At 37.4% G+C, this 27,031-nt stretch overlaps 1 protein-coding gene across 2 annotated transcripts in view; it reads right to left on the reverse strand.

The window, feature by feature from the left end:
- The window catches only part of tnmd (tenomodulin), a 44,510-nt gene that overhangs the window by 10,865 nt on the left and 6,614 nt on the right, over window positions 1-27,031 (reverse strand). The window contains exons 3-6 of one of the 2 annotated variants that reach the window (XM_041255861.1): window positions 11,902-12,042; window positions 7,727-7,834; window positions 3,267-3,420; window positions 1,104-1,252 (exon numbers count right to left, since the gene is read on the reverse strand). In XM_041255861.1, the coding sequence (XP_041111795.1) occupies window positions 1,104-1,252; window positions 3,267-3,420; window positions 7,727-7,834; window positions 11,902-12,042 (552 nt within the window). The remainder of the gene's footprint in view (window positions 1-1,103; window positions 1,253-3,266; window positions 3,421-7,726; window positions 7,835-11,901; window positions 12,043-27,031) is intronic. The other variant, XM_041255863.1, reaches the window with a different exon arrangement.

Below are 27,031 nucleotides of genomic sequence, written 5' to 3' on the forward strand. Positions count from 1 at the left end.
GCTGCAGTGTCGGTTTACTAGTGCGGCTGTACGCCGGAGTGAGATTAGACTGTAGATGTGTTCCTCCCTAACAAAGACGTGCATGTGTGTTCAAGTGTGTGTTTGTGCGTAGATCTGAAGCAATCACCTGGCACTTGTTTGTGTGCTTTAATCAGTTGAGTCACCTCGTCTCCTGTAACACCCCACTGAGACCAACTACTTCCCTTGATAATGATGATTTATTTATAAAGGTATTATTTAATTGGATTAGAAACGTTGTTAAATGCACTCATTAATATGGTAAATGCAGTTTTATTGTGCTAGTGAACCGATTTTATAATTGAACATTTTTAACTGGGAAACGGATGCTGTTGTGCAGTAGTTATACAGCCACCAGAGCCTGCCTGCTACAGCGCTGAAGCTCTTTTGCCTGCAGAGGTTTCTCCTCATTAATTAACCGATAATTAATAAATAAATTGATTCATTCATTAGTTAATAACCTGACGAGGATCTTACGTTAAAGGCTATTCAACGCTGCTAGCACCTGAGAAAAAGTATTTGAAGACATTGCACAATTTTGTTTGCAATAAATTATCTCAATGTTAAAGAGCCAATTCTGTTTTTTCGGAAAGGTAAAGGATTTTGTTGATTTAAATAATGTATTCTTCTCCTTTAGACATGTTATGTCTTTTCTCTTAGTTCTGCTAACCTGTCCCACTGCAACACCGGATGTTAGAAATACCACATTTGTTCTGTGTGGTATATCCTTCTGTTGTATGTTTTGCATCCACTAAGGCCCAAGTGTTGCTGGGGGACAGGTTATTGGTGACACTCTGGTGTACCAGGTGAACTTAGACAGAAATCATGTCTAAGAACACCAGCATGTGATGACTGATACAGAAACTGATATGCAAAGTGAAGCTAAACCACAAGCAGAACAAGTAGTTAGGAAAACGGTGATATTGCATATCTAAAATTACTCATTCAGGTGAACATCATCCCATTTTAAATGAAATCTTGCTTTTCGCAATGGTTAGAATTCACTATAGATTTCTCAGTTATTGTGGAAACCAAGAAAACAGCACTCTGGTGCAGAGCAGCGTACAAGAAAACTGACCACTTACATAGTCGTTGACAGGGAGGTGGTCTGCAATGTCTCTGGCCTTGCGGTTTCCATTCGGTTTGGCGAGTAGGGCAGAGTCCTCACGAGCCTCATCATCCTTGGATAACTCTACATCTTCAATGTCGTGGAACTCTGCATCTGAAATTAAAGCTTTATCGAATTGTCAAATTGAAACACAAGGTGAATGCAGGATACCCACGCAATCAAACTTTTCCATTACCATCGTCTCCCGTGAGTTCTCCATCAAAATGTTTGTCATTTTTTTATAATCTTCTATTGAGTTTAACCTGTGTGTAGGAGAAAAGCAGGCCACAACACTACTTGAAATTGAAAATATACCAACTCCTCTTTATACCACCCTCTCTATACTGCGGGTTCGGATATATTGTGGTCCTGGAGTTGACTCCCCATTTTTACAGTCTAACCGCGCATGCCTCTGAATATTATTCACTGCATTAGATCATCGATAATTTGAAGCTGAATTTGCTGTACAGAGCCCAAAAGTAGTTAAAAAATTGATACAGCCAAGTGCCAGTGAAGCTTTACAGGGTTTACAGACAGCCTTGCAATTCCTTGAGAGCTACGATGCTTCTGAAGTCGACACAATTCAACTGATGGAGATCCGTAGCATGATGCACATTTGTCAGAACAGCTACGTGCATTTACTGTTCCACATTTTATTTGATTTTAATGCTCCTACAAGGCAATTAACATGGGAGTCATGCAATAAAGCAATAGTTTACAATTATGACAAATATGTTTAAAGATGCCCAATCGAGACCTAACTGTGGCCAGTTGAACAATGACTTAAAAACTTGTGTTATTACCTTCAGAGATATTTGTGCATTACATAAAAATCAATTAATAACAGATTTTATTGCTGAAACACTGGAGAATGACTCCATCCATGTCTTTATTCAGTAAGCTGAAGACTTGAGGAAGTAAATCAACTATATCCACAAAGCTGCTGCAATTCCTTTACTTTCTGTAATAAGATCAAACTTTTCTCTTAGAACATCTGTCTGTCAAATTATCATGCAGGATATTCCATGCTTTAAATCTTCTGTCCAAAACTGACACTTATGTAACAGGGTCAATAATGCCCCTGTAATCTTTCACATATTTATTTGTCATTTGTATGCTTCATTTTGATAATTTTACACTCTGATTTGATTAGTGCACGTTTTATATGTTATTGACTTAACACTTTGTAATTGATTTATCACTTTCTAGTAGCTTCTCCACTCAGTTCCCTTGTTATGCCTTATTGGTACTAACTAATTGAATTATTGATAGCTTTACGCACCTGAATATAATTCGCCCACATCTCTTGCAAGCTGGATGGCCATCCTGGGGGTTTGTGTCTGTCTGTCCTTCTTTGTTGTGTTTTGGTTGTGCAGGAGTGGGAACACGATTTTAGTGTTTGGAATGGAGAGTAACAGAGGGAAGTGAAACAAACCTATACATGGACTTTCCTGATGATGAGTATTCGGCTGACTTACAGTACGTTGGTCTGAACAATGCGCGAGAGAATTAAGAGTTTTTAGCTTGTCGGTATCTAATCCTGACCTATAGTATGGAAAGTAAAGTAAGAGATTGTTATACAGAGTTCTCGCTCGCTCTGATGTTCCCTCCCCTGCACAGACAGCATGTTATATGTTTTGTTTTACAATGTTCAGTGTTTGTGTTTATTATTGTCCTCTATTTTATGCCTGGTTAATGAACTGTACCCTTACTATATGCACTAAGCACTTTCCAAAGTGAATTATTGCGTTTGCACTTTGGTGATTAAAATGACTTTCGACAGATCTTAATGATGATGACCTGTTAATGGAAAATGTGTAATTAAATAGTTGTGGTCCTGTATAAAGATATTAAAGGTGTTGCTGCTTCTTTTAAACATGCTGTCAAATAGAAATATTCTCATTGATTTTATATGTATCTATTGTCTGAGTTTTTTTTTTGGTAACACTGTTCCTCGTATTTTAGCGCTGTACTGGCGTAGTCGGAATACATATTAAAAATAACTCCTCATTTTACAAGTTGTGTTCCCTACAACTGCTACCTGATCAATATGGTTCTCAGTAATTACCAGTTAAAATCAAAGCAGCCACCTGGAGTTTAAAAGCCTCTCTTCCCAATTAACTAAGCAGGCACAGCATACCTTTGAGGGATGATGGGTGGATCCAGTGAATAGGCAGGGTTTCACAGGCTTCAAAGATTTTCGAGTCCAGCAGGAAGGCACGGTTCTCAATAGCTTCCTCAGCTGGCACCCACACTTGAGAGTCTTCAAACTCGATTGCTGTGATATCCTCATCCTGCCGAAAAAAAAAAATACTAGGCAACCTTTGTGCTCCCTTCAAAGGTCTTAGAGAGGTGCATCAGTCAGGTATAGTTTGATCTTTGTCTTTTATCCAGGGAATAATAACAAAGACTCTGTAGTCCTGCACTTGACAACAGACTCACATTTGCAGAAAGATTGTTTCCTGTGGTGTGCCCTTGAATTTATTTTTTGCAGTATACCATGGTGTAAGGTTTGTTTTCTTCTTAACAAATAATAAGTCAATTTTCTTCAGGTCATTTCAATCAAAAGAGTTTTATCACATGGAACAAAGCGAATACAAAGACAGAACAGGACGCAATCACACGAATACTGTAAGCAAAGTTACAGGTCTCAGAGGGTGATATCTGGAGCAACAAAGCTGCAGGTAAACCTACAGGTCTCAACAGGTGCTCTTTGAGCCCTGAAACAATCATTACAGACATTAATATACTTGGCAGGTTACTGCCCACTATGAATGGAGCTCCACCTTCACCAATGGAAAGGAGTTTACTGGAGGTGCGCCAGCAAACACCCCATGACACAGCACAAAAAGCAGTGTGTCACCCATAGCAGAAGTTTGTGGATTCGAATCAGTTTTAGCTGGGTTGATTGGGGTTCACACCTGTTGATTAAAATGAGCTTTTTAAGTAGAAACTAATTTATTTATAAACAAGGGTCACCCGGCCGAGGTCGCATCTGCCATGAGAAACCAGTTTCTTATCACAACTCTCAGAAACAGAGGCACCTCGAGCTGCAACAGAGCCACACGGAAAGGACAGTGCTAAGTTGTGTATTTGAAAAGCCTTACATTAAACAAGAAAAATCACACGATGTTCAGAGACAGTTTCAATGATTTCTTCACATCAAATTATTACAAATTGACATAAGACTTTACAATGGCACATGCATAGCGAAGTAGAATATCTAGTAGAATATCTCCGCCATTCACTTTCATTGGGATTCCAAATGCTTTTATTCAGTGCTAAAACTATATGGTTCAGTATGGATAGAAACCCATCATGAAGAATCTATTGACAGCATAGCAACAGCATAGCAACGGCAGTGACATCTGCCTGGGAGTCAAGCTGAATGACAGAATCAGTAGCAGTACTTACCTGATTTTTCTATTAAAAAACAGTAACAGCTATAATTGAAGGAAGCATCAAGTGCACATGGCGATAACAGTATTTTATCCACTCAGAATACCGTTGTCCTCATTCACTGTGATGCCCTTTATGGTGTTTTCTCCCTGTATTTCTCGCTTAATTGAAAGCATGGTGAAGCACAGTGTATTAAAATATAGCACACAAACCTGGTCAACCATGGTAAGGAACAGCAAATGCACAGTATAAGCATGGCATACACATGACAATTAAACCAATGTAAACTTTTATCAGGGTCTTATATCTTAATTCAAGTTGCATACCTATTTTGAATGCAACTGCAAGAGGCTGAAAAATCACAGTTGTTAGCACTGGCTTTCTTATATCGACACGCATGGCAAAAAACGTGAAAAAATGGTAATGCATAATTGCAAAAATCATGGTATGCACAATTTAGGATGATAAAAAGGAACTATATTATTAGAAAATTGAATACTTTCAATACTTCCTCCCAAACAGCTTATAAATCTACTTCTGAAACCAATCAACTCCTATTCAGTATTAGTTTTATTCCGGAGAAAAATGGCCTTCTAATTCACAAAAATAGAAGCCTTCTTCAAGAGTGGAATACAATGTGTTTTCCACAGCAGCCCTGGTAAAGTATAAATAATTATAATTTGATAGTCTGTAATCAATTATCTGTAACTGGGTGTGCCTCCAAGGACTCTCAAAGAATAGAGATGATCTCATCTTCTTGAGTTCTTCTTGGAGAAATAATTTTAAATTAATATAAACAGTCATCTGTGGCAGATTTTTAAATTGGTTAATAAATAGAAAGCAGATTGTGTGAAATAGTTTTTATTTTGTATTAATCAGATCAGTCCAGCTTGTTCACTTTTCCACAAAGTAATAATAATAATAATAATAATAATAATAATAATAATAATACAAAAAACCCCAGAGAAATCACCACAGAGAGTATATCATTGCTTGTTATTCATTTACAGTATGCTGAGATTGTCAGCTCTCGCTGTATATATATTTTTTTATAACACATCAAACATGGGAGTACTACATAATATTACCTACCTTGTAACAAGGGACAGAGTAGTTGGATCTAATATTTAAGGTTATTCTTTATTGTCCTTCCTTCTGGGTGTAGTATACATTGTATAGTTTCACATCTGCTGTGCACAAAAAGTATTTTGAAGTAAACTTTAAAAGGAATATACTATAATAAGTTTTGGTAAATAATATAATAATGGGCAACTATGAATTAAAATGAGGATGAATTAAAATTAATTTCATTCAGTTTTTCTCTGTCTAGTAACAGAAAGACTTATGCCTCCTTGAAATTTATTGTCAGGCCTCCAACAAGATAGATATCCATATGTTTCATCAAACCCATTCACAAACAGTAAGGAATACCCCCCTTATGAAAAAGGCTCGAAATTCCCAGTTGATTAAACTAAGTGACGGTGAAACTGGCCGTCTGACTGAATCCCAGGAAAACCTACCCTCTTCAATATGCACATGCAGCTTTACACTAATCCTCCACACACTTCATCCCCTCCAGTACCTCACGCAATCTACCCAGACACCTCCCCACTGCAACCTGAGCAAAGTTCTATTTTGATGGATTACACAGCTGTGAATTAGGGCTAAAACAGAAAAATCTAATTAAGTTGTAAAACAGCAATACAAAAAATAGTAGGGACATATGGCGTTAGGCAATTATTATTTTCAAACACAGATTAAACATTAAAAGTGGATGGAGATGCTTATATTGCAGAAGGCTGGAATTTAAAAGACAATTTAAGTTGTTTTACAAATAAAGATGCAGCGAGACAAGTCCCCCAGCCTGGAAAACATCCCAAAGGCCTGAGGCCCTGCCTGGGACCGAGCTTGGAGGGGGTTCAGAATCAGGGAACAAACTGCCAGATGATCTACAGATCAAGCCCACCTTATGGAGCAAATAAAATCTACACACAGCTGTCGCGGCTTTGAATATTTAACAGGAACATCAGAAGAATTTGCACAAAATGGTGAAGAATGTACATGACCAGAAGAAAAGTTTTAAATTTAAAGAAAGGAGCCTTGTACAGCTGTAGCTGTCATGTATGGCATTTAAGAGCTGTGTGTGTTAACTCCCACAGGCAGCCCACTTATGCCTTACAGAGTAGCCTAACTAAGGTTCTAAGTCCATTTCCATCAGGTGTATGCACAAAGCAATGCCTGGTTACTGTGAGAACATTTAAGACACACGGTCAGCATTAAGGTTACCAGGTGATGCTGCTTGATTAAAGTATTTCTCCTGGGAAATTACAGCAATGAACTTCTATCTGTGTGGTTTTAGAAAGGAGAGATACTATGAGCTGAGTTTGATGGAGGTGGTACTGCAGAGGGAAACCAAAAACCATGGCAAAATATATTGCGTCTAATTCTATTGTAATGCAAGTTTTTAATCAGGGCTACAGTACAACTGCATTGCTATGGTTACACATTTAACAGTATAACTGCATGGTTGAAGGGGTATTCGCACGGTATGGTTTAGATTTGTGCTGTTGCTGCGTAATAAATAAAAGTCAGACTGTGCTCTGATTGGCTGAACTGACATTGAGGGTTGTATAACATTAAATAATTGCTTTGGGACTTTGAGGCTTAATTGGTTCAATTATTCAGAATTTAAGAATATGGCTGGATCAGAGGTCAGATTTGCCCATCACTGATATAGATGGAATTGAGTAATTTCCATCTGAAGGGGTTATAGGTCAAATTTCAGGGCAGTGAAATACTATATATGAAATATTTGCTGAAAGAAAACAACAGCTGCTATTGATGTTTTTTTTTTTAACAATTATTTGTATTCATTTTTAAATTTTCTCCTGATTTGGAATGTCCAATTATTATTCAACCAGACTCACCACTGCTACCCCTGAACTGACTCAGGAGAGATGAAGACGAGCACATGTGTCCTCTGAAACTAGTGCTGTCAGCTTTTTTTCACTCTGCAAGCCTGCCATGCAGTCATATCCAAACCTTACAGCGTCAGAGGACCACAAGATTCTGAATCATGGCAAACCACAGGGGTCACTGCAGCGCTTGACCAATTATGTGCATCCTGCACTCTGGGCAGAGTGCCTTTACTGGATGCGCCACTTGGGAGCCCCAGCTCCTACTGATGTTAATAAAACTCACCAGCCCCACAGCATCTCCACTCTCCAGTTCTGTGACGTTGGGAAGTTCTTTGGTTTGGGTCCTGATGTAACATTTCTGATGTTTGGCAAAGCGGATTCCAGTTATTCCCTTTACACAGAGAAAAATAAAATAACTTAGTACGGGATAGAAATATTCAAAAATTAAAATGAGCAAATGATTTAGACAGATGAGATGCACTTAAAAAGAGAGGTGAGAAAACAGCAGCTCTGTATGGGTCTGAAATACATGTATACTGAAATATATCAGTAGAAGATATCACTAAAGAACAGAAAACAGGGCCCCCCCCCCACCGCCCAAAAGACGTTAATACTTCAGGGCCAGTATTTCATTTGAAAGCAGATTTTTGATCCACAGCCAGCTGGATACTCTTTCCATTGCAATTGTAGAAAAAAAACTGCTGGACATATTTAATTGGATTATTTTATCATAAAATATTCCATCAGCTTTCTTAGACCAAAAATAAACCATATCTGACTGTAAGACAAAGCGAGATCAAAGTTTTAGTCTTATACTGTATGTGGCCCAAAGATATTTATTGTTTTTGTTATTCTGTAGTGTGTTTTAATACCTTACCAAATGGGCTGTTCTTTCAGCACCACATCCTGTATGCAGCTCACAAATCACAAACAAGTGGCCACGTTAGCATAGCACAGCAGCAAATGCATTGTTTATACTTTATGAATGTTCTATGATGCAATACTAATGCAAAACGAACAAGTGGAACTGGTGCATATGTACATAGTTGGTTCTAATAGGACAGTATGTAGCCCTGGTTGTAGAACACATCTACACAAATAGAAGCAATGCATTTAGCATAGTATGCTTGTACATGACATAACAGCAAATGTGTTGTACATTCATATGAAGGGCTTAATAACATTTTACTCACTTAATGTGAAAATACTATAGTGCCATCCTAAAAAAAAACACTATAGTGAGTTTCTTATTGTAAAATACAGTACATAGTTCAGTATTTTACAGGATACTGTAGTATTTTTTTATCCATGGTTAAAATGAGTACTTACTGTGCATATATACTGGACAGTAAATACAACAAAACCCTACCAAATAAAGTTTCAAATTAATTTGAAAATAAAACCCAGTGTGTCTTCCTTTTTTTGAGATCAGTCCCTATGTAATTTGTTGGTTTGGAAAGAAATCGTCTACATAAAGAAAGATTGTTTTTCCCTGTGAAATACAGAATCTGCAGATCTAGTGATTACTAGAGTTACTCAAGCAGAAAATAAAGAAAGAGACTGTTCATTACATGTAAAAAAAACTACAAAGGGATGTGATTACAAAATGCAGCAAGTGTCAAAATAATTCCTTGTCATTTGGCTGATTAAACATACAAACAGAAACTCTGCATCTCATTGTGCAATTATCTGATTGTAATCACCTATTGCTTACTCTGCAGTGTAATGGTTGAAGACCTTCCTTTTAATCTGGGTTGTATCTTTCTGTTTGCATTTTCCATGCTGTCAGCTCTAAACCATGGATGATCAATGTTATAAAGGAAATGGTTTGCATGATGTTTTTTCTGTTATCAGATTGAGATATCAGCATGTCTCCTTTAAAGAACATTTTTTAAAGGAGACAACTGATCATCTTTCCTTTTTATATGGTAATAAACATTTCCTGGCTGGTCCGGTACATAACCATTTCATCTATAATATGTCTCACAATAATGAACTATATCTTTTTTTCTGGCAACGGAAATTATTTCCAAATCCCCTTATTAGAAAGGCTGTGGAGACAGCAGTAATTTCCATACGAAGAACTTCAAGGAATTAAAGAAATGAAACCACAGCGAAATTACAGTGAATTTAACAATAGGGATCTAAAAGCAAGTCATTTGATACACTGAATCTAAAAGCTTGCAGATTCAGGGATGTAGTAGAATTCTGAGAACCAGAACATTCAATACAGAGTCAGTTCTGGGTATCTAAGAGCAAGTTTTCAAAAGGGAGAGGAAAATGTAATTCTGTAATAAAAGTCAACTTTATTTGCATTCTTGTTTTACTGAATGGGGAGACACAACTTGTCGTAAAAGCTATTTTTGTTATTATCATTACAGTATAATATTCTGAAATCGTTTTTTGTCTTTAATATTAGTCTAGGAGCTGAGTTTTGCTATATAAACCTGTTTTAATAGACACGCCACAGAAAGAAGCTAAAGTCTTCTTTCACACTACAATATCCATAAACTACATAGTCCTGCTGCATTCATATCTGCTTCTATTGCAAACTTTTATTTTAACTGCTTCATTTTTTTTTCAGTCCTCTAGTTTTTTTCTTTCTTTCTGAGGTATCTCTCATGTTCTCAAGCAGCTTTTCAGTTGTCCTCGGGACATCCACATTACCCTAAGAAAATAGAAATGGAACAGTGCTTCAGTTCCTGGTGGCATTTTCTGCCTATTTCTCTTCAGACTTTTCAGCCTTGGGTCTCAGAAAGGATTGTTTTTAAGGTGACGTTAGAGCATCTACAGTAATGACCTGCAACATCCGTTCTCTATATTTTTCTTCCAGGTGTCTCTAGAGTCAATAAATCGTCATGCACTAATAGAGACTGGAAATAGCCAAGACCAGCCAAGGTAGAATTGAAATAAATGAATACAGCCTGAAGGTATTTTTAGAGTGGGGGGAAAAATAAAAAGTGTTTGACTCATTATAAAGGGCCAGTAAGACTGTAGTTTAAGTGTCTTTAACTACACTGCTACGACATTGTAGTTACCTAGTTATTACATGTACGCATGTATAGTTACAATGTAACAACATGTTTAATTGCACAATGAAAAATGCTACTCTCTTCTTTTGTAATTACACTGTGTTTCAAGTATTTATTATTTACAATATAAATACTATGTAACAGCACATGCAAGTACAGTATAATTACAGTGTGGTTAGAGACAATCCATGTAAAGTCTTACCAAATGACCAAACTAGATAGGAAATCAAGGACCTATAACTCAGATGATTAGAATGACTTAATTCATGTGTTTTTATATACCTGCCTTCCTAAAAAGCATTTTAGTATCTGTGATAGATTGTAGGCAGGCAACAAGTATGCTGCTCTTTGTTTTAATCTCATTTTTCTTGTTAGAAAAGTAATCAGTTGATTACAAAAGTTATTCACTGATGTTTCAGTATTTAAAAAAAAAATGTATGTGAGATTATATATTTGGGAGTAAAGCACTGCAATAAGAAATATAATACAGCACATTAAAATATTTTCCAAGGTTCCTATATTTAAACAGGATGCTGTAAATGTTAGCTAACTGGAGTCTGAACAATTTAGGAGCTGTTTCTTTATGAAATAGATTTCTTTTTTTATTACAGTACCTTTTAAGAAAAAACAAAAATTGTACTTTAATATTTAATAAATAATGAAAACGTTAAAAAAGCAATTTGTTTCTAAACAACAGAGATGAAGGCTGTGTCTGTGTATGTCGTAGGTTCATTGATATTGTTGTGAAGTTGTCAAATAGAATAGAGAATGATGTCTTTCAAGTAGCATGTATGTATCTCCAGTCACTGCTGTGATGCATATTTTTTGTACCATCACTACAGTAATGGAGCACAACAATACACAAAACTACAGGGTGGATTCAATTACCAAATCTGTTTGAACCATTACAAAGTTTGCCTTCACTGTTTCTCAAGGGTGAAAACAATGTAAATGTTACAAAAACAAACCAGAAACAGTCTAAAATGCTAATGTAACTGCTGCTCTCTAAACCCAAGCTAGTTTTATAATATAAAAGAGAAAGTAGCTCAAAATGTCATTTGCATTTCTTTATTTGTACTGATGTATGCTGTTTGCTACAATTCTGAGTGGTTCTGTTTCTCTATACTTGCCATTGATATAGGCAGAGAGTTGAGAGGTCACATTGTCACATGATTTAAAAGGAATGTGGCATCCTGGATTTCGGGATTCTATAGACAAGCTCTATGTAGCTCAAAAGCAAGTGTGAATAAAGCAAATAAAATGTCATCTGAAGCTACAGCACTTCTTTAAGATTGAGGCAAACTAAGCACTGGCACAGTACAAACAGAAAAAAACCTACAATTACACCTTTGGTTGAACATTGCAGGTTATAACTGTGCTGTATTGTTTGAAAAAAAGAAGACCTCATGCTAGGGATGGTGCTCACATTCTTGAAGTCGTGAATCTCCAGAACCTCTTCACTGCCATTCCCAGTGCGGAACACCTCAATCCTGTTCGCAGAGTCGATCTCCATTAAACTGTCTCTCTCTTCTCCATCGATCAGCACCTTGTACTGCAGGTCATACACCTGGATGAGGAGAATCAGGAGCTCAGACATTGGTAATGGAAAGCAGCAGTTGTTTATACAAATCTACAAAGAATGCAGTGAATAAATCAGTCTTTACCTAGCTCGGATGAGCCACAGCTACACATTTTTTACAGCATTTTACAGCACTGAGAAATCACCTTGGACTTTAACATTCTCTAAATAAATCCAGCTGTGGCTTATGCCAGTAGAAGAACAGATTGAACAAATCAGCCCTAGACAATAAACATACTGTGTATTGCACCTCATGGCTCGGCTGCTTCCCCTTGCAAAGACATACAGTATACATATACAATGCATGGGTAACACTTTAACATATTGTAGTGTTGAGTGGAAATGAAGCAGGCTCCCACAGGTTTTGCAGGCTCTAGAATGCAGAGGTTTATTAAGATGGGACTCTACACCTAACAGGTAAAGTGTGCGGCTTTACTAGCCAGGATACAGCTACCGCTGAGCAGCACAGTGCTTTTCAGACTGTGACAAAATAATAAAATCAAATAAAAGAAAGCCCAAAGCACACTGCTGTGGCTGTGTGCTACAATCAACGAAGTGCAGTCCCTGGTTTTTCTTGGTTTTTTTCTAGTCCCTCTTTCTCGCTGTTCTTCTTCTCTAGCAGCAGCCTGTTGTTTGTCTCAGCAGCCTTTTCCTCCAGGCCTCAGTGGGGGGGGGGGGGGGGTTGGGGGGCACACGTGGTCCCACTAATCATAAGCATGCACGGTTTCTCACTCTTGATCCTCTGATTTGTGACAACAATGTTGCAACCGAGTCACGCTATCATGGCAAGCCGAGCGTCCGACTGGTGGCGGGATTCTCCCATCTCTGACGTCCATTAACACCTGCTGCCATTGAACCTTTGACCCTGGGTCACAGAACTTCCCGAAGCAGGCCCAGACTCTTTACAATATATTCCATTTTCCTTTGTAACAAATGATGTTATTCACACGTATAAGGCAGACATTACTCGCCCACATCGTGGAATTGGGAAAGCTGTTCATTCATGCATGAATGCCTTATACATGTGATCAATGTAATTAGTTACAAAGGAACAAGGAATGAATATGGGGAATTAAATCCACATGAATTAACAGGACTGCATTCAAAATTAATTCCTTCAGAACTCACTGGAAGTGTAGGAGATATTTGAGTGTTCTTCCTGTGGTACTCAGTTGGAATTCGTTATGAATTTGCAGCCATTATTTTAAAGTGTTACCAGTAAATGACTTTCACTTATCAATTTCAAATTGAACTAGTAAATACTTAAATGTCTTTCCTTAACAATCACTTTCATGACTTTTAAATATTCTGCACCATGCTGTACTTGGTCTTCTTGGCCCAATAGCAGTTAATTTTCAAATGCCAAAGAAATTGATTTATCTGTTCCATCCCAGAAGCTAATGTCATTTGTTTGTATAAGTGAATTTGTTGAAAGTATGTTTGATGCAAATAGGCACTTGGCACAATTAATTTAAATGTCTGGTTTTATAAATGGCTTAGCAGTGTAAAATAATCCAGTGGTACATTTAAAAACATGTGCATTGAGTATATAATTTTGCCAATTATTTTGCAAGCTTTTAACCACTGTAATGATTTCAAACATGGTCACAATCAAAATGGATTAAATCAGAAACTAAATTTGAAACTGAAATACTAATATGTAATCAGACAATTGATAAATCCATAACAACTAAATCCCAATATGCACAAGGAGTGAGGGAGCTGAAATTAACTTTGATGTTAGAGTAAATTAGCATATATTATAGCAAATATTTTGCTCATTGTTTAAATATTCAGGTCCATTTTTAGTGAATACTATGCTCCGTATGAGCAGGCCCTGTACAGTTACAGAAAGTATTGAATATTAGCTGTGATATTTATTAAAATGTTCTAGAATATCATTAAAGAAGGAAACAACTGCCTAGATGAGTTTCAGTAATAAAAAACTTTATTTGACTAACACAAACCGGAGATTACATTTTCACTGGTGAGTAAATTCATGCAGTATTTATGAACTGTTCCAATTGATGTTGTAGAAGAAGCAGGCACAGAAATCAGGAGATTCAATCATTATTCAGTGGGTCACAGACATAATAACAACCTCCCCCATCCTCCTATCTATCTACAGCTTATTACACCTTTCACCAGCCTTCCCTAAAACCTCTATGATTTTAATAGTATAGCCATACCTTTCTTGCTGTTTCATTTTTCAGTCTACCTATTCGGTCAAGTTAGTCTGTTAGAGTAAAAAAAAACCTTGACTTTGCTAACATCAAATAGCAGGAGTTAATTTTGCAGCTTGTTGTTCCCATTTTCTAAATCTAACTCATGTCAGTGCAAGGAAGCATCTTGCAAAAGGGAAAGGACGGGTCTACTTTAAAAAAAAAAAGAAGGTTATTAGAAAAAGCAAATGCTCAGATGATGGTACTTACAATGCCATATCAACTACTTGCAAATCCTGTGTTTGTCGTTTTTTAAAACAGAACTTACTTAATTTGTTATAAATGAGATTCTATAACGTGAGTGGCAGATATTCATGGGAAAAAAAATAATATTGTTTAGTATTCATTCCAAGAGCTGTGCATACTGCATCTGATGAAATCCATTGGTGTATTTGTCTTGTAGAGATTTCTATCAACTGGCTTGCATTTCATTTCAGTAATATTGAGAAAACAAACAAAACAAAACACATCACATTTAGTCAGGGTTTTTAATATACAAATATAATTGTAGCTTTTTGTAGCATGACAAAAAAAAAAAAAAAAAAAAAAAAAAGATGAATGCATTACATTTCAAGATGTCAGGGATATTTTCCTCAAAATTACCAAATTTTTCTTTTTGGATTTGTATATATTTTTGTGGTATAATAATTTCTCCTGAACTGAAGGCAATCAAAAAGTATTCAGAAGGGATGGGATATTGTTTTGGTTCCACTTATAGAAGACATGCTTCTATCTGCCCTTAAGATATAGCCAAAGGAAAAGCAGACACGTGGATCAAAGCAGAATAATAAAAGAGTGGAGAAAGGGGGGCGAGTAGCCCTCCTGTAACCCTCCCCCATTCCCTTCCATTTTATCAGTTCTACCAGAGCTTCTGACACATTTCTGGGAATTGAAAAACAGTAGGAAATAACAAGCAGAAAATGTATGATATCCAATCACATCAGCAAAAGCACACAGTCCAAATCCACAAAATAGCAATAACAAGCTGGGTATAATTTCAAATAAACTGCTATCATTATGAACTACACACACAAGATCGAATTACCAGCCCACAATTTTTAACAGCTGCATATATTCCAAAATGAACTGGATTCTAAAATTCCAACCTACAGGTAGCAGATGGACAGTGCAATCTTAAGATACATAGTGTACACCAAAAAAACCCCCAAAAAACATATATACATTAATTTCAATAGAATTACAAATGATATATTATTTTAAAGAGAGTTATTTTTCTGTACAGCAAGTGTGTTAACAGAAAGCATCTCAGAGGCATAAGTTCTCCACACTCTCCCTTAGCTCCAGTAATACAAGCACCCATACCCACTAAAAAGTCTAAGACTGCATATTTAAAGGACGTTTATAAATGCATCTATACCAGGGATACTTTTTAACAATACAAATAAAGTTTACTGAAAGGTAATCTGCTTTCTGCAGGAAGTGTTGAACACTGTCAGACGTGTGATTTTACAACTATACACACCGGACGCAATGCGACAAGCAAGACTGCGGCGATGCGACAAAATGAATAGAACCTATACTTTTGATAATTATCTTTCACACCACAGGCGACACGACAGGTGGCGTGGAAGAGACACCAGGGCCACACTGGAGCATCGCAAAATAAATAGGATTGAATCCTATTTTTTGCAATTTGTCGTATGACATCTATGGAATTAACCAATCAGAGAACAGCTTCAACACCTGCAGTCTAGCAGGGTGGAGCAGTCTCCAGAATGATGGAAGATAATACTTGCCATTGAAAAAATACTCATAGCTTTATGACAAAGGCTGTCACACTTATAAAGATACAGATTTGAAAGACAATATATGGGAGTCCATATCGAAGGAACTGGATAAGCCTGGTGTGTGTGATTTATTGCCATATATGTTGAAATACCGTCAAAGATGGCACTCGTAATTGTTCACATCATGTTGACGAAGTTTTTACCACTTGCTGCCCTTTCCCTCGACTAAGCCTAGCAGCAAATCTCAATTGAGCGACCGTCTGTAAACAACAATTCAATCAAACAAATTAACTCCAAAACGGCACACAATAAACCCATTCCCACATATAAAATCACACCAACACTAATTTACCATTGTGCAGCAATCTCCCTGCCACAGTTTTGCATGGCATTTTTGTTGGTATCGTGTACAGCTGTACAGTATAATTGCTGGTGCATGTTTATCATTGTTGGCACCACATCCCTGCTAAAGAAGCTACATCACCCCAAGGTATACCATTGCTGGGAGCTCCGTGGTGGAGCCTGGCTTTGCAGCCTCCCTGCAAGTGTAATACTGTATTATGTGCTGTAAATAAATCAAACCTGGTTGCCTAGGCTGGCTTTTTTAACCACAACCCTCTGCCTCTAAATCGATAGACACCCACACCCTTTTACATCACTCAAGCATCCCTGTGGTCTCAATGTAGCTAATGTTTAACCTCCAAGCACAAGAATTCTACCATCTACAATGTAAGAATACATTCAGTAAGAAATACCACACACTGTACAGCAAATAAACAACAAGAATAATACCTAGTTAAGACATTTCATACTCATACCAAGTTGTTAGTTAGCATTTAGTTTTGCTGAAGGTAGATGGTGGGTGCACAATTTTGGTGGGGATAAATACAGCGGACTGGTAACCAAGAAATGAATGGTCAGTATCAGAGATAGAGAGTCATGTGGTACTCCAGCACTCACACAAGATGAGGACCATGTTTCGATTGCTGTGACTAAGGGGATAGTGATACTTCACAGAAAACAGGAAGCTTGTTATGTATTGCCTCTACCACATGTGTGTTCAAGCCTGTTCCCCACATCTCTATGCTGTATGCACTCGTTTTAATGTTTTTATAGAAGGGAGCAGAAAGGAGAGCAGCATCCTGATTCCATGCACTGCTTACAGGCAGACAGCAACATAAGAGACATCTCAAAATACAAAAAACATAACTACACAATGCTATGTGTATAAATAAGAAAGAATACAGGTATTCACACAAGTTGTAATCACAATACTGTCATTCATATTCTATTATTAACCATTAGGTTGAAAGACAGGCTGCTCAGAAAGGAAGCCACTGAATGAGAAAATAATGTTTTGTCTTGACAACTTCAAAGCCTTGTAAAGTACGTTGTATCTCCAAGACTTACTGGCCCTTTTGGAAAATCCTTGGAAAGCAAACAGCAATGAGTAGGTTTCCAATAATATATCGGCACAGTTTGTTGTGGATAAACAAAAAAAATAAATCTGTTCTTATGTATGGTATTTTATCACACCGTAAGGCTTTAAGGTCCCATATGGTGCTACTGATGTAAAGAGACAAGAATACTGAACTTCTAAGGTTGGTTTAGTCTCAGTCATAGTAATCCATATAACTCTAATTCTTGAAAACAGTTGAGCAAGATTAGTCAGCCAAACCTCTTTGTCACTGAACTCAGAGTTGTGTGTCAAACAATAGTAGGCTGTCAGTAATATAAACTTAGGTTAAAAAACAGAGGTCAGTTGCTAGTATATCACCGGCTAAGCAAAGGAGAGGAAAATTGAGCATTTCTACCGCACAATATTAATCTTGCTAGGCAGAATCCTGGCTGTAGCAGCTGGGGGAAAGCTTTCATGTTGATTGCTCGCGAAGTAAAAACACATCAGTCTCTGCAACTGAATTTATTTATTTTCATTGAACAAAATAAATCTACCTTCAATAAAACCCCACGGCAAGTTTTATTTTATTATTATTATTTTTTTTGCACATATGATCTTGATGATGCATTTCTTTTCCTTACTTTCCAACATGCTGGACAAACAAAATGGCAAGAAAACAATGGTACAAATATTGTGCCCTTGAGTCAAGAACTAGGAGCTTAGTTAGGACATTGAACTGAGTTGAAACAAATATCTCTGGATCCCAATTATCAGCCATCATCTCCTACCACTAAGCCACATTGGGCAGGATTTTCAAAAAACAGTGTTATTTTATTGAACTTGCAGTATAGTAATGACAGCTTTAGTAGCTAATTGAGTCAATGAGGTCATTAATGAACGCATTTCTCATTTGAAAAGTTAAATTGTAGCAGGTCACGTACATCACTGCCTGTCTCAATGACTACATAAGAGGAACTTGTTAATAAAAATCCATATTAACGAGATATAACAAAAATTAACTCCTGATAAATTATGTAACACTGATTTCCTTTTTAATTCCCATGTAAACAAAACAATGGTCGCAAAAAACACCACTCGTTAAGATATTAACATTATTTTGTTTCATGGCGCGAGAAACGGGGCAGGAGTGAAAGGTTGTTACTTGGACAGGTAGTTTGAGGAGTGGCCTCAGGGGATAGGATAGCAAAGGAAAGAGGTTCCCGACCGGTGGGAGCCTTCTTGGCCAGAGGAGACAGAGAGGCCTTGAAGGCAGGCTGTTCTACAGCCTCGGGAACCAGAAAACACATAAGACAGACTGGCTCGGCAGAGCCCACGACAGGTTCTGTGGAGATGCAGTCATGTAGGAGGAATAGGCTCTTGTGCTGAAGAACCTGGAAAAGGAATGATAGAATAGGGAGGTGGAATTACAGCCCAGTCTCAATTTGAGGAAGGTAAAGTGCAGGAGCCTGTAAAGGATAGTGTATATAGGATAGGTGTGTGTGGCCAGGGGCCCCCCTCTGACTCATGCGGTGAGAAGGCGTAGATGACAACGGCCATATAGGGGAAGTGAGCCTAACTTACCTCCCAGAGAGACCTTGAAGCAATGGCAACGTGGGAAGGAGAAGGGGAGGAAACAAACTGAAAACTCTAGACAGCAAGCCTTGTGAGAGTCAGACTTAAATAGGAAATAGGAGAAGATTGACCGGGAAAGCAGGGTGGGGCCCCGGATCTTGTCTCCCGAAATTACCCTATAGGTTATTACAGATCAAGATAATTTCGGAAATCACATTAGCATGATTATTTAATACTGGATTAAGCATAACGACCGATTGAAAACTCCAAAATTGATGCTGCCTACCGATTTGTTGATTAACACTGGAGTTATCATTTATGACCTTCTGAAAATCCTGCCCATTACATCCTAATCCATAGTTCTAGATGTCATGCTACACTGCTCCATACTCCTTAACTCTAACCCTTAGGCCTTAAGGGTTGACCTGCACAAACCACTAGGACACTGTAGTCTGCAGATGTAAACACCATGCAATATTGCCTCCTAGGCGTCAGTTCTAATAACTACTGTGCTGCCTCCAAACCCTCAGCTTTAACCACTAAGCGTCACTGCCTCCCAGCCCTTGGCACTAACCACTAGGCCCCAGTGCAAAACCTCAGCTAGGCTTCAGAAGGCTTGCTCCAGAGTAGCAGATAAATAATTAATAAACTTTCTTTTTTTTTTTAATCAATATCTGTTTTTTTTTCATCCTCAAACACTGTTGAGGCAACACCGAGGGATACTTAACTGGAATCAATTCAACACCTGAATTATTGCTGAATGAAAATCAGCTTGGTAAACAAGAGCCAGAGCGTGTTTGTGTTTGCTCAGCTGGATAAAAAAAAAAAAAAAAAAAAAACCCAAAATAGACACATAGTTTTTCTGCTGTTTTTTGCTGTTTGTTCTTCCATATATCTTTGGAGAGTTGTATTAGGGTGATGCAAGCTACCCCTATTTATATTTTCAGACTGACATGGACCCCACACTCTACCACACCCACTGCATCAACCATTTAAAGTGATGTGACCCATTTTTGTATCTCTGACAGCCATGTTTGACCCCCTTGCTGTGGTCTGCTACCATTTGGATCTGTTTTTAATTTGCAGTAACACTGGGGTCTTTTTTTCCACCTCCACAGTATACTTGATTAATCACACCAGTCATTTTAAACAACTTCTTCAGTTCCACTGAATACGACATACTGATACGAGCTATAGTGCTGGTAATAGAGCTGAGTTCAAATAGGGTAAAAAAAAAGTTTCCCTTTAGGCCAGCAGGCTATTATCTGTTCATATAGGGGAAAAGAGACATATTGCTGTCTGAGACTGTTATTCTATATACAGTATATTAGAAATTAGGATTAAAGACACTGCATAATTTCTCAAGTAGTAGACAAGATGCAATAAAAACAAACGTGTGTCAGTCCTTTAATCCAACTTAAAATGTTCAAATGTTAAGCTCAGTTTATTAAGTTTTATTCATTAAAGTGATTTAGTTATTCATGGGATGTTTATAATTCCAGATTGTTCATATGGAATGTCTGTTACATTCTCTGCACAGCAACCTGCCCTGCCTGGATATTGCATTAGAACTGTGTCTGCTTTTGGGTTGGGCCACCATTTTCCCTGATCACAGCCTTGCAACAACGTAGCATAGACATGACAATGGTCTAGAAGGGATGTTAACCTGTTCAATCAAAAGACAGAAGTAGAACTTTAGTTTCTTTCCCTAAATGTTGTTGTTTTAAGATAACCCCTTACTTGCTAGTCAAGCCTGACATTTTCAGACGCCCCCTAAGGGGCAGCATCACCACTGTAATGAACACGCTGTACCTACCATATCTAATTAATGGTGCTTTCCAGTCAAGAGAAAGACAAGATTAAGACCCCTTAACCCTCATTGTATACTCAAAAGATATTAACTAGCAGTGCTAAAATTTAATCCAGGAATGAAGCAAGCTTTTAAAGAAAAAAAGTTGCTTAAATTGAATAAATATTTGAAGTAATAAAAGAAAGCAGCTGTAAGCAGGCTTTGCAAAAAACAAAAACAAAAACAAAAACAACAAACAAAAAACACCCTAAGTATTGATAGAATGTACATAGTCCTACAATAATTTAATTATGCACAGGCTACATCATAAAGCTATACCACAATGTATCAAACAAAAATGAATTACAACTTTGCAGTGAAAAACTCATAACAGCAGAATGTGACATTTTCACAGGGACACAAAACACTTTGTGATGGATACCATGTTTCGGTTTGGTTAGGAATATTTTTTATACAGTCGCAATTGCCAGCTGATATACAGATTTTGTTTTTTGCATAGATTTTGTTTTTTACTGTGATTGTATGGCAAATGTTTTAGCAAGAAGTCTGGACAGAAGCGCCTCATTATTTCATCTTCTTCTGTGAAGCATTGCGAGCAGGTGCCACAATATTGGTACAAGCTGATATTACTTTACATTAAAACCACGTCCATGGTCCCTGGAACTAGACAGATAACAATGACATCTGGTTTTATAACTAGGTACACATTATATAGAGTTAGCTGTTCCTGTCAAGAAAAATAAACAAATCATCTTGAAAGGTACAAAACTGAAGTGTCATATCTTACAAATCTGTTTTGATCCCCTGTACTGCAACTGCGTAGGAGTGCTGCCAATATGAGTTTACATTTATCTTTAAACATTACCAGAGGCTATACCGGGAAGCCTTAGAGTGATACAGTCTGAAATTGAATGGAATCTTGTTAGTTAAGAAATACATTTCAAGCAGCTTTAGTGGCTTTGTCTAGAGCAGAACCCAGATACAACTTCCAGGACTTGTCTGTTTTGGGGGCCCACATGTACATTATCAATAGACTTCTTACCAGTGTGACAGCTATTTACAATTTGCATAGCAATGATCTGTCAGAGACCAGCTGTGAGGGCTGCTTCTTTGAGTCATCTGGGGCTGCATGCATGCTGTTAGGGGAAGGCAGCGGTTATTGAATGCTGTTCATTTAGTTTGCTCCATCCAAATTTCTCAACATTTTTGAGGGAGATGGGGTTAACCAGTAAAAACTGAAGCTTAGACACATTGGAATTCATGAGTGGGACTCATTTCACATTGCTCTCCAAAGATATCAGGTTCATAAGAAAATAACAATGAGGTGAATTGCTTTTCCAGATAGTACTGAAAAAAAGCTTAAAGAGAAAGTAACGGGGTTCTGAAAAATATAACGTTACACATCCCCACGTGTTGCCACAACTGAAATAACGTATCTATATTTTTTCTTTTCATTGTTAACATCCTTATACGTTGAACTTTAAAGTGTGTTTCAAAGATTTTTTAAAATGTCTGCTCTAGTGGATTATTGCCCCCATTGCCAAATAGGTAATGCAGCAGTAACGATTCATGATGTGGTACTGAACAGAAATCGTTCTTTCTGCAGTGATTTAGGGGACAGATCTCAAACTCCAGTGCACTAGAGCAGACATTCTGAAAAGAGCTTTCAAGTTATAAGTGTAAAATGTTGTCCGGATGTTAACAATGAAGAGAAAGATTACAGGTGTGTTATTTAAACAGTTGTAGCAACATATAACGCTATGTTTTTCGGAACTCTTAAGGTAATTGTAAAAAAAAAAATAAAAAGTTAAATTTTGCTGTCAGTTGGCCCATTTTGACATGTCAGGTGAACTATTAGTAGTTTGAGAACCTCTTCTCCCCCAAGACTAGTTTGGCTAGTGTGACTTCCCAATGTCCTTCAAAGTGGGTGGCAAAACAGAGACATCCTCTACCATGGTGCTAGCTAAAGCAATCAGAAAATAACTTAATACTAAAGGACCATGGCTTACAGTGAGTCTACCTTATGTACTTGTAGCAAGAAGGTTTGAACTTACAATAAAAATAGATATGTCTTCCAAGGTTGTTCACCTTCCCCAGTGAATGTGTGTGTGTGTGTGTGTGTGTGTGTGTGTGTGTGTGTGTGTGTGTGTGTGTGTGTGTGTGTGTGTGTGTGTGTGTTTTAGACTTTTTCACACACTGAACATCCATTTCAAAGGCAAATGATGAGTGGAATTCCTAACCAAAGTTCACATCCAGACTAAAAACATCTGCGTTTAGCCAGGCCTATTCCTAATGGTACTGAAAGGATTTTTTTGCTTAAACTAAAGTGCTGGGACTTCTTGCTCCGAAAGAAATGGAACAGTCTGTCTCAACCTGTCTGAGGTTTTTGTAAACAGTTTTAGCTATATTGCAACTTGAGGTGCTTTGTTTAGAAAAAAAGGCACTAAAGAAATCAAAATGTTGAATATTGACTGGTATAGGTTCTTTATTTTATTTTTCACATGCAAGCAGTTATAGAAATTTGCCTTCTGCCTTCTGAACTGAGCACTGAGGTGTAGAGGTACTAAGATGGGCCAATTGCAGCGCAAACATACTGCAATTTAGCATTTTCGTTGTGACAGTTTGCAAAGGATACATTTTGTCATATGAACTAAGAGAAAATATGTTAAGGAATATTTGTTGGGTCCTCTTTGTGAGATCTCTAGCATTGCAAGAGTTGTGTGACGTTGTTCAAATAAATAGTTGAGGAGCTGAGTTGTGATTTGCTGCAGCAGAGGGTGTCCGAAGGATAACGTCTATACATGCATGGGTGCAAGAATCAATATAATATTGTTTTTGTTAAATATAAATGTCATATGTATAATACATTACCAGTGGAACGTGCTGGGGAGAAATGCTATGGAAATAACTAGTTTAACAATAAGTACTGTGTAATCCACGCAGGCCCAGCATAATAATATAAAAACAAAAGCACAAAAAAGATATATATAGTTTTTAAATGAAGTGTGAGTTTGCACATAAAAAAAAAAAAAAAAATCCTCAAGGGTAAAATGCAAGCTTACTGCAATTCAAATAGTAATTTATTTTTCTTTTCATCTTAAAAACCTCTCCCAGTTTAAAGTTACACTGCCTTATGAGTATTCAAGGCATGCATTACATTTTTTTGTGGCAATGCTCCTCAGAAGGATCGGGTCCCACTGGCAGGCTAAGCACAAGCGGGGATCAGTCTCCCAGCTGCTGAGGATTTGGGTAGAGATAATTTTTTTATGATGGGGCACAATACATCTTCATAAACTGAAACAGTGTTGAGCAGTTTATTTAAATCTCTGGAGAGAAGAGGACATATTTTAAATTAATGAACAAGCTTGACATGTAAAATCAGAGATGATTGCAGGCTGGAGACAACGATTCTCAAAGGTCTTCACAGAGATGTTGTTTAGACAGGCAGGGTATGCATACTCTTCTTTTTTCAGTACACAGAGATGGGATATCATTTCTGGACCTAATCTTGTTAGCATTTATTACTTTTTTTAGTTGTTTGTACTGTTCTGTGCTGTTTTTTTTTTAACTCAATAAGTATGAGATCATAACAACAGTAAATAAGTTGCAGTTTTTATGCCTATTTAATAATGTGGATATGCTGCACCAGTGAATTGAATTTAAAACGAAGGTAAGGTATGCAAGAATATAAATCCTTTGCCTTCAGACTAGCAAAACAGTAGCAAGCCCAAACAATGCTGGCCTCAGTTATCATTGAATGCTTAGGGAGGATTACCTATTCATGAAGAATATACCAAAAATCAATGTAAGAATGTGTGATCCTTTCAAGTCAGTCCATCCTAATTTCTGTTGGCATTTGCATTTGAAAGCTCTCAGGACCAACCTGTTCTCTCAGCTTCCTACTACAATACATTAAGATCTGCACGCCAGAAGCTGGTAAAGGCTTTAGCTGGGTCTGATCTCTGTAGGTCAACTTTTGCCTCCAGGTCTTCCTCATGCTAACATGTTTTACCAAACAACTTCAAGTCATCCACCAGCCTTAGGTCCCGTGTGCTACACTGGCCATTATCTGAAACCTAGCTGTGTGGCTTCATGTTATCAATGCATGTTGGTGTGTAGGTGAGTATAAAGATTTATTCAATGAAATAATTCTGAATGATCCTATTAAAATACCATAATAGTGTATTACCCTGAAGAACCCGTAGCAGACCACAGTATTACCAGCAATGTCAACAACAATACAATGTGGAACAAAATCTAGAACGATGGTCTGATATAGTAATCACTGGTAGTGGTATTATTACATGATACCTTGAATAATGTTACTTCTGTGATCCCCTTCCTCTATTAGTTTATACCATTGTTGCTTCCCTTCTGTAACCAAAGCCCATTGTACAGAACCATTTGCATTCCCATTTTAGATAATTTTTTAAGGGAACGACTGGTTTAATATACTATCCATATTTATATTAAGAAGTCAACAATTATATACAGTGCAAAACTTAAATTAACATAACTTTCCAGTCTGATTTGCCAGGGAGGCAGTTCCGCAGGCAGATGGAAGCCGCTGATCTGAAGGATCAGATGATACCGCTGCTGACACAGCATCCATTCCCACTCTCAGACACGTGCACACACACTAGCAACATGCTGTGGAGTTGGGTGATGGTCTCTGTTGTACACAGGCAGAATTCAAAATGTCCCTGAAGGGAGAATGTTTTCACACTAAGGCATAGTCACAATGCTGCCTCCACTGTTAAACAGCAAGCCATTATACTGTTCGTTCCATACTGCTGACTTCCACTGGGCTTGACAAAATGCTGCACGCAGACATAAATCCAGGTACGGAATTCGTGGTGTCCTTTTCCATCATTTAGATAATCTGTGCAGTGCTATATAATCAACACTCTTGCAAATGGCACTGTATGTCATTTTCAGATTCATTCAAGGTTGTAAGATCCAAAGGGAAGTGCCAGACAGTTTGTGCTAAGGATAAAAATGAAAGCGCAGCTGTTGTCATTGTTGTAGCAGTTTTGGTGTGAAATGTTTAGATCCTGGCAAACAGTACATGTGGAAGTGAAAATGGAATAGCGAATTTTTTTTTTCTTGAATAAAAATAAGAAAAACTTGTCGTATAGACACATATAGATTTCAATATATGAATAATGCTTAAGATGGATGTTAAGCATCATCTGAGTTAGTATTTGTACATCAATTCTTCTTGGACTAATAGTCCTTGGAAGGTTATTTTCAACTAGCTAAGTTTGGTCCGTTTCATAAAAGGAAGTGTAAAATGTCCTGCCAGAAATAAAACTCAAGCATTTTGAAACATAAAAACAATACAAACAAAGCAAATTATGACCTAATATACAGATAGCTAACTGATGGACAAAACTAGTTAAATTGAACTGGAATAACTCTCAGAGAGTGCGTGGGGACCTATGCGACAACCATACACGAGATCACATTCACACAGCCTGCAAAAATGATGGCAAACTCTTTATCTTCCTCAGGTCCTGGAAGAACATGTTTCTTAATAATTAAATGGAGTTCCCAAGTGAGTCCCGTGTCATATTGAAATACTATTCATTGAACAAATTGCCTTTCCAAAGCAAGACACAGGAAACTAGTTCACCCACCCTGCTGCTATTGTGTGAAGGGAGGGGGAGTCAGACAGCCTGCAGCAGTATTGATGTATTGACTTAAAACGGGTTAGACAGGAGCTAAACCTTTCAGATGGAAAATAATTTAAGAGGGTTTGGAAGGCATTATGACGGCAAGAACAAGAGCATTTCACATTTAGACAAGACATTAAGATTAAAGAAAAGGCCTACATTCTCACATGCTGCATAAAACATGCAGCCAATTATTTAAAATATTCATACAGGATACTACAAATACAAACCCTAATAGCAGAAACAGTTGCAAATACAGGTCAGAAAGTCAATCTGCTTTGAAAATAGGCTTTTTCGGAAGCACTGGGACTTACGTACTTTCTCCATTAATCAGTCTTGACTAATAAGGTCAAGGAAGCTTGTGTTACAAAAGTGGTTTTTCAATGTAAATTTCCAGATATGCTCTGCGACCGATTTTTTAAATTAAAGTCTCCCGTTGCACAAGCCTTGCAAGCCCAGGGTGATTTATTATTGAAGCCTGAAGGGATCATTTTAGTCAGAAAACCTGTTTATTAGTCGACTGAAGAGAATTATTAGTGTTATGCCTCTTT

This window comes from Polyodon spathula, chromosome 7, assembly GCF_017654505.1.
Source record: "Polyodon spathula isolate WHYD16114869_AA chromosome 7, ASM1765450v1, whole genome shotgun sequence".
NCBI classification, from domain to species: Eukaryota; Metazoa; Chordata; class Actinopteri; order Acipenseriformes; family Polyodontidae; genus Polyodon; species Polyodon spathula.